Source organism: Mesoplodon densirostris, chromosome 3, assembly GCF_025265405.1.
Source record: "Mesoplodon densirostris isolate mMesDen1 chromosome 3, mMesDen1 primary haplotype, whole genome shotgun sequence".
In the NCBI taxonomy this organism is placed as follows: domain Eukaryota; kingdom Metazoa; phylum Chordata; class Mammalia; order Artiodactyla; family Ziphiidae; genus Mesoplodon; species Mesoplodon densirostris.
In genome coordinates, this window is record NC_082663.1 from 31,774,699 (window position 1) to 31,782,844 (window position 8,146).

The following is an 8,146-nucleotide window of genomic DNA, read 5'->3' on the forward strand; positions in this document are numbered from 1 at the left end:
TACCTTGCTATTATGAATTGAACCCTAAATGATGATGTAAGCTAAAGTATTTCATCTTCAGATATCATGCTTTAATGTTTCCTCATAGTGCAGTGGAGCTGCTTTTAAAAGGAAATCAGCAGTAGCATGACTGAAAAGGCATAAATTATGACCATTTGATATTTTCTTGCAATTATTTTCTGTGTGAATGATGTGAAAAGGAGTGTCACTGAACCAGGTATGTTTACAAAACACAGCAAGTCCTAGTGCAAAGGTTGCTTGATGTACCATGTGCCAGTATTACGGCAGTGATACGCAGTGGTATGTCCTAAAATGCTTGTCATTTCCATGCAGTGATCTGGGTGTTTGGTGGAAGGAATGTTCATTTGTTTTGTTTTTTATTTTTGCTGCCAGGCCCAAATTACTATATATGTTATCTATTATTTTAAACTCATTAAATAAGAAAACTGTTGACTCAGATTCTCCTATTTGTGTGCACCGTAATCACGTGTATTTGGACTGCTGTACTTAAGTCTAGGGACAGCCCAGGGAGTTATAAATAAAGACTGTGTAGATTCTTGCTTGGTGACTATAGTTTGGCCCACGAGCAGTACTGGTTAAACTGAGGGTGGTTAATGGATGTATGAGTTTCCACTGACTTTGATACATTTTCATTTTATTGAAGGAAAGGACAACATACATAGTCTGCCACAGAAGGAAAAACCTTTAAAAGAATCTGAACATAATTAAATTTCCATTATCCTTTTCTTTGCCAGAAGTTTAATGATTATCTACTAATTGAGATATAATTGATTCCCCAAATGTGCTTCCACTTGTTGAAAGCAGCAAAGTCTAATGCACACTTGCTGACTAAAGTTTTCCTCTCCTCTTTAACTTTCTTTTAGGACTCAGCCCAAAACCATGTTTGCCCAAGTTGAATCTGATGATGAGGAAGCAAAGAATGAGCCGGAATGGAAAAAACGTAAAATTTGAAGAATCTCATGTGAGAGCTGTTTGCATGAGGGGTAGGGATATTGAACAGGTTTGGATTTTTTTTTTAATGAAATAAAAATACATTTTTATGATCAGGTTTTTGTCCTTTGTATTATTGAACCATTCAAAAGATTGGTAGCTACTCTTCAGTAAAATTGTGCTTACATTTTCTTACCTACAATTATTAAACCATATTATAAGTAAATAAGAAACAGATTCTTAGCTTATTACCAAGTACTTTAGGTATTTGGAGACTTTATTCAACAGTGATTGGTCTTGTACAGATTGTTATAACCTTGGGGGAGGGGAAGGTACATTGAGATGTACGTCTGTCTTGAGCAATTCTAGGAGCACAAAATGGAAATGGACATCAAAACGTTTAATATCTCTGTATAATTTCACAGCAGTTGTTTACATGACTAAATAATTAGGCTGAGTTTAAACTAAAAGTATTGCCATACTAGGAAAGAACATGTATCTGATTATCTTTCAACATCAGAAAGCAGTGATTAGGACTTAGGAAGCAGGCTTTGAAGTCAGACCGATGTGGGTTCAAATCCAGGCTCTACTCTTTACTGTGTGGGTCAGCTTGGGAGAGTTATTAAGCGTCTCTCTTCTAGACTCAGGTGATAACGGTATAACCTTCATAGGTTTGTCAAAAGGATAAGACATCCTTGTAAAGCGTTTAGTATAGTCCCTGACACGCAGTAAATATACACTAAATATTTGGTCTTTTAAAATAGAGCTAGTGATATTGACTTTGCCTGATTTTTATCAGTATTTTTAAAAGTATAGAAATGCTTTGTAAATGTAAAAGCTGTATAAGTAGAAGACATTAAGAATCATTCTGAATAGTCTTTGTGCTTTTGACTAGAAAACTAACACAAAAGTTGGCAGTTTGTCCAAAGTAATAATGAGTCAATAGAATAAAATCCTATTTCATTCTCAAGCATGAAAAGGGCCACTTGTGTTGTGAGTAACAGTAAGAAAATCATCTTCGTGCTAAATTTGCCTTTTTCTCCCCTGACTTCCCATCGACCTGGGGTAGTTTTTGCGTGTCAATCATCTCCGCTAGACAACTCAGGTTTTGTAATACTCTTGCCTTCTGCCCTCCTGCTCTCATCTGTCCCAGCGAATTAAATCGTTATGAAAGTGAATGATGGCCCAAAATGTGTATCAGGAACCTCCTGGTTCTACAAGCCTCACATATTACACTCCCTGACACCCTTCCCCCGAAATCATTTTTAACAACCCCTTGAACTCACACAGATTTTTTTGCGTCTACAGTTCTGAGGTGGCAGGGGGCATTCTTCATAGATAAATCCTAAAAACCTTCATTCTCGTAAGCTATTTCCTGTCCTTTTCTTCTGCCATCCCCATCTTCATCCCATTCCCCTTCCCTTGTCACCTAGCTTAATAGGTAAGAAGAGGAAGAACTAACCTTTGCTGAGTGCCTGCTACCTGATGACTACTTTTTTAAGCTCTTTACCTGCATTAGCTCATTTAATCCTCACCAAAAAAACCCATGAAGAGGTAAAATTGCTAAACCCACTTTATAGATGAGACAGAAGAAGTCCAGGATATCAAATAATCTGTCCGAGATTACATTTACGGAATACAGTAAGAAGATACCCAAGATCCCTAGACATCAGTAGTTAAAAAGTTACTGCCCCAAATTTCCTATTCTTGTTGAAATACACTTCATCCAAAATCAATTACAGACTAATATTTTGTTCCAGCTGCTTAGGATTTGTAAATGTATTGCTTCTTGGATAAAATTAAAGCATTTCATGTTTTTTCCCGTCTTAACATAAACATTGCACCATATGGAAGTATTCGTGTTGCACAGCCAAAAGTTGCTGTGGAGGGCTGGAGGGAGGAACAGAAACTTGATCATAGTGGTCTTGGCAGAGTCTGCTATGAGGTAAGGGAAGGGAAAGGCAAATTTAGCACGAAGATGATTTTTCTCATTGTTACCCACAGCACAAGTGGCCCTTTTCATGCTTGAGATGATCTATCTCACTCGGGAGAGTTTTGTAAAAAAATGATTTTTTCCACACGAGATTATCAAAATGCACATAAGAATTTCCAGTCTCGATTTTGGTGACCAAGGACCTGAGAGCTGGGATTGGACAAAGAGTGGGTGCTCATTTCATCTGCTGTTTCAGTGCCAGGATGGTGACCCCCCCCACCAGGCCTCAATTCTCTCACCCCATATAACCTTGTATTCCTGATCCTGGTCAACTCCATTTCTGTTCGCTCAAATAAGGAACCGGAAAGTCATAATAATGACCCCTCCCTCACCCCACTCCCACCTCATTTAATCACTTGCCAATTTCTATCCATGCTGTCTTCTGAATCTCTGGTATTTGACCTCCGTGTCTTTCCCTACTGCCCCAACTAGAACCGAGACCCCTTTTATCCCTCAGCAGGACCTCAGGAGCCTCACTTCCAACTCATCTCTCTGTTTTTTATTTGGTCCTCATGTAATCCATCTTTTTTTTTTTTTTTTAACTCTGCCCATCAGAATTAGCTTCTAAAACCAAACGCCATCATTTCGTTCCTCTGCTTAGAGCCTTCCAGAGGCTCCATGTTCTATCTCTAACCCATTTGTGTGGCCCTGAGGGCATCGACATCCAGGATTCGGACCTCCAGGATTCGGACATCCAGGATTCGGACATCCAGGATTCGGACATCCAGAATTTGGACATCCAGGATTCGGCCTCTCGTGGTCTTTCTTCCTTTAACTCTGGCTGATCTTACACATGCTTCTGAGATCCACTGGCACGGAACCCAGAGGTACCATGCTCTTTGTCACCTGAATGCCTTTGCACATGTCCCTTTGTTGTCTGCCTGTTTGTTTTTGAACATGGGAACCACTTCACCTTCTCTGACCAGTCTTCCATTACCCATCCAGGCCTACAATTATTTGCTCCCTCCTCTGCCCCCATAGTTGCTTACGTATCTCTCCACTATAGCCTTCTTTTATGTTGCATCGTAAATGTGTACATGTGTGTGGTTTGTGGACCTGAGTGTGTCTGTTTCCCCCACTGGGAAGTAGATTGTAAGAACTAAAATACATTGGGTTCTGTGAATATTTAATGAGTTTGTTTTGAAAAATGAGAGGAGCCGTATTTTATTCACATTGGTATTTCTAGATCCTAGCCCTGTGAAAGGGCTTAAAAAGGTGCTCATTAAATATTTAGCAGAGGGAAAGGAGAGAAAAGGATGGGGAGAGAATGAGGTGTGAGAAGTGCTTCTGCCTTGCAGATGGGAAGGAGTAATTTTTTTTTAACATCTTTATTGGAGTATAATTGCTTTACAGTGTTGTGTTAGTTTCTGCCGTATAACAAAGTGAATCAGCTATACATATACATATATCCCCATATCTCCTCCCTCTTGCGTCTCCCTCCTACCCTGCCTATCCCACCCCTCTAGGTGGACACAAAGCACAGAGCTGACCTCCCTGTGCTATGCGGCTGCTTCCCACTAGCCAGCTATTTTACATTTGGTAGTGTATGTATGTCCATGCCACTCTCTCACTTCGTCCCAGCTTACCCTTCCCGCTCCCCATGTCCTCAAGTCCATTCTCTACATCTGTGTCTTTATTCCTGTCCTCCTCCTAGGTTCATCAGAACCATTTTTTTTTTAAGATTCCATATATATGTGTTAGCATACGGTATTGGTTGTTTTTCTCTTTCTGACTTATTTCACTCTGTATGACAGACTCTCGGTCCATCCACCCCACTACAAATAACTCAGTTTCGTTTCTTTTTATGGCTGAGTAATATTCTGAGTAATATTACATTGTATACATGAGCCACATCTTCTTTATCCATTCATCTGTCGATGGACACTTAGGTTGCTTCCATGTCCTGGCTATTGTAAATAGTGCTGCAATGAACATTGTGGTACATGACTCTTTTTGAATTATGGTTTTCTCAGGATATATGCCCAGTAGTGGGATTGCTGGGTAGTATGGTAGTTCTATTTTTAGTTTTTTAAGGAACCTCCATACTGTTCTCCATATTAACACCGAAGCTTGGTCCATATCCCAGCTGGCTGCTTTACCTTTCTGTGTTGGGATTTACACAGGTAACTGGGTTGTACACAGGTAACTGAGTTGTTCACAGGTAACTGTTGTTGGCTCGAGGAAGAAGCAGGATTGTAAACAGGTGTCAATGCTGTTACAGGCTTGGCCCAACAAGACATAAGCCACCATGATGCTTGTCCTGAGTCACCAAAGATCTGAGATGCAAAGTGCCTAAAGATGAGATCGTGTGTGTGTGTGTGTGTGTGTGTGTGTGTGTGTGTTTAGAGGTCTATAGGTAGAGAAGGGGCTTTGAGGACAAAGAGAAGTTTGCTATTCTAAGTAGTTTTCTGAATTATCAGAGAGTTTGTATTAGAGGTCAAAATTGATTTGTAATGGTGATAAAAGATGGCCACAAGTTCTTTGATGTTTCTCCCGTCAAGAAGATCCCCTCCAGGGCTTCCCTGGTGGCGCAGTGGTTGAGAGTCCGCCTGCCGATGCAGGGGACACGGGTTCGTGTCCCGGTCCGGGAAGATCCCACATGCCGCAGAGCGGCTGGGCCCGTGAGCTATGGCCGCTGAGCCTGCGTGTCCGGAGCCTGTGCTCCGTAACGGGAGAGGCCACAACAGTGAGAGGCCCACGTATCGCAAAAAAAAAAAAGAAAGAAGATCCCCTCCCCTTAAATCTGAGCAGGCTCTGTGATGACATGGCCAATAGAACATGGCAGAAGTGTTGCTGTTGCTAGCTACCAGGACCAGGCATTAAGAAACTTTGCAGTTTCTACTTCTTTTCTCTTGGAGCACTTGTTCTTTTTTTTTTTTTTTAATAAATGTATTTATTTATTTTTGGCTGTGTTAGGTCTTCGTTGCTGTGTGCGGGCTTTCTCTAGCTGCAGCGAGCAGGGGCTACTCTTCATTGCGGTGCACGGGCTTCTCATTGCGGTGGCTTCTCTTGTTGCTGAGCATGGGCTCTAGGTGCGCGGGCTTCAGTAGTTGTGGCACATGGGCCCAGTAGTTGTGGCTTGTGGACTCTAGAGCACAGGCTCAGTAGCTGTGGCACACAGGCTTAGTTACTCTGCAGCATGTGGGTTCTTCCCGGGCCAGGGCTCGAACCTGTGTCCCTTGCGTTGGCAGGCAGATTCTTAACCACTGCGCCACCAGGGAAGCCCTGGAGCACTTGTTCTTGAAAGCTGGCTGCTGTGCTGTTAGGAAGCCTGAGTAGTCCCATGGAGAGGCCCATGTGGAGAACTGAGGCCCCTGGCCAAGAACCCCAACTGAGCTGCCAGCCGACAGCCAGCACCAGCATGTTATTGCACTATCTTAAAAAGCAGATCCTTCAGTCCCAGTTGAATCACATCTGCTATTGTTGCATGAAACAGAGATAAACCAGCCTCTTCTGAGCCTGGCCCAAAATGCAGATGAATGAGAAAAATGAATGATTATTATCATTTTAAGCAATAAGTTGTGGGTTGGTTGGTTTGGCAGAAATATATAACTGGAACAACATAAAAGAGAAAAAGAAATTCAACCATTTAAATATAAATAGTGCTAATATTTTGATGAATTACTTTCCAGTTTTTTTCTTTTATGTATAATTTTGAGACTTATTTTCTTTTTCTTAAAACATAATTTTAATAATGTTTATTAAATAGGGTATATTTTTTACTTTTTATATAAACATGTACATTTTTTACATTATTACAAACCTCATGTATAATTTTAGAGGCTACTTAGTTGTCCATTATATATATATATATATATACATATATATATATATATGTATATATATATATATATATCTGCTATACTTAATCATTCTCCTATTATTGGAAATACAGGTCGTTTACAGATTTGCTATTATGAGCAGTGCTGCTTTGTCTTAAGATCTATGCCTAGAGTTTCTTTATGTACATAGGATTTTTTTTCTTAAAATTGGTTACCAAAATGGAATTATGGGGGTCAAAAGAATGACTCATTTTTGCTATGAGAATAACTCACTGTAATCTTGGTAGTTACCTTATCAGTGGATGCCCAGTTGGAAAGGCCAAAGATAATTCTCAGAAATATTCCTAGTTACTGGGTTGAATAGTGTCCCCCCAAAATTCATGCATACCCAGAACCTCAGAATGTGGCCTTATTTGGAAATGGGGTCTTTGTAGATGCAATTAGTTAAAATTAAGATGAAGTAATAGTAGATTAGGGTGGGCCCTAAATCCAAAGGCTGGTGTCCTCATAAGAAGGTCATGGGAAGACCCAGAGAGAGACACACACAGAGGAGAAAAGACCATGTGAAGATGGAGGCAGATATCAAAGTGATGTGGACAAGTCAGGGAACTCCAAGGATCACTGGCAACCAAGAGGCTAAGAAGGGGCAAGGAAGGATCCTTCCCCAGAGCCTTCAGAGGGAACATGGCCCAGCTGACACCTTGGTTTCAGACCTCTAGCCTCCAGAACTGTGAGAGACTAAATTTCTGTTGTTCTAAGCAACCCAGTTTGTGGTAATTCGCTAAGACAGCCATAGGAGATGAATACACCTAGCAGTTAGATGTGAGGTACACTTGGTTCCAGGTGGGCACTTTTCAAGTCTGCATTTCACAATTCATTAAGGGCCCAGGAAGAGAAAAAAGTTCACAAGTAGACTTTCAAGGTCTAACATCAAAGTTTAGAGTCCTGTTTTCCTCCCTCTCACCGTACCCCTAGCCCCTGCAAGGCCCCAGCTGTCAGTATGGACTTGACTTATGATGGTGCTTGTTTTAAGCCACTAAGTTTGGGGGTAATTTGTTACACAGCAATAGACAACTAATACAATTTCTAATGCAGCTAATTCAGCTTACATTTTGAGTATCTAGGGTGGGTTCATTAAGAATTTGTCTTAGGGGCTTCCCTGGTGGCGCAGTGGTTGGGGGTCCGCCTGCGATGTGGGGGGGGTGGGTTCGTGCCCTGGTCCAGGAGGATCCCGCATGCCACGGAGCGGCTGGGCCTGTGAGCCGTGGCTGCTGGGCCTTCCCCCCGCCCCGGGGCCTGTGCTCCACAACGGGAGAGGCCGCGGCAGTGAGAGGCCCGCGTACCGCAAAAAAAAAAAAAAGAATTTGTCTTAAAGCAGTGAGGTCTTGGCTCTTCTTGATGCGATGGGGGTGAGAGGACA

The 8,146-nt window shown here is 41.6% G+C and overlaps 1 protein-coding gene across 2 annotated transcripts in view; it reads left to right on the forward strand.

Moving 5' to 3' along the window:
* Positions 1-1,023, forward strand: part of WDR70 (WD repeat domain 70) — a 318,511-nt gene extending 317,488 nt beyond the window's left edge. For both annotated transcript variants that reach the window (XM_060092819.1, XM_060092820.1), the window contains exon 18: positions 885-1,023. In XM_060092819.1, coding sequence (XP_059948802.1) covers positions 885-972 — 88 coding nt within the window. In that variant the 3' untranslated portion in view covers positions 973-1,023. The remainder of the gene's footprint in view (positions 1-884) is intronic.
* The last annotated feature ends 7,123 nt before the right edge of the window (positions 1,024-8,146 follow it).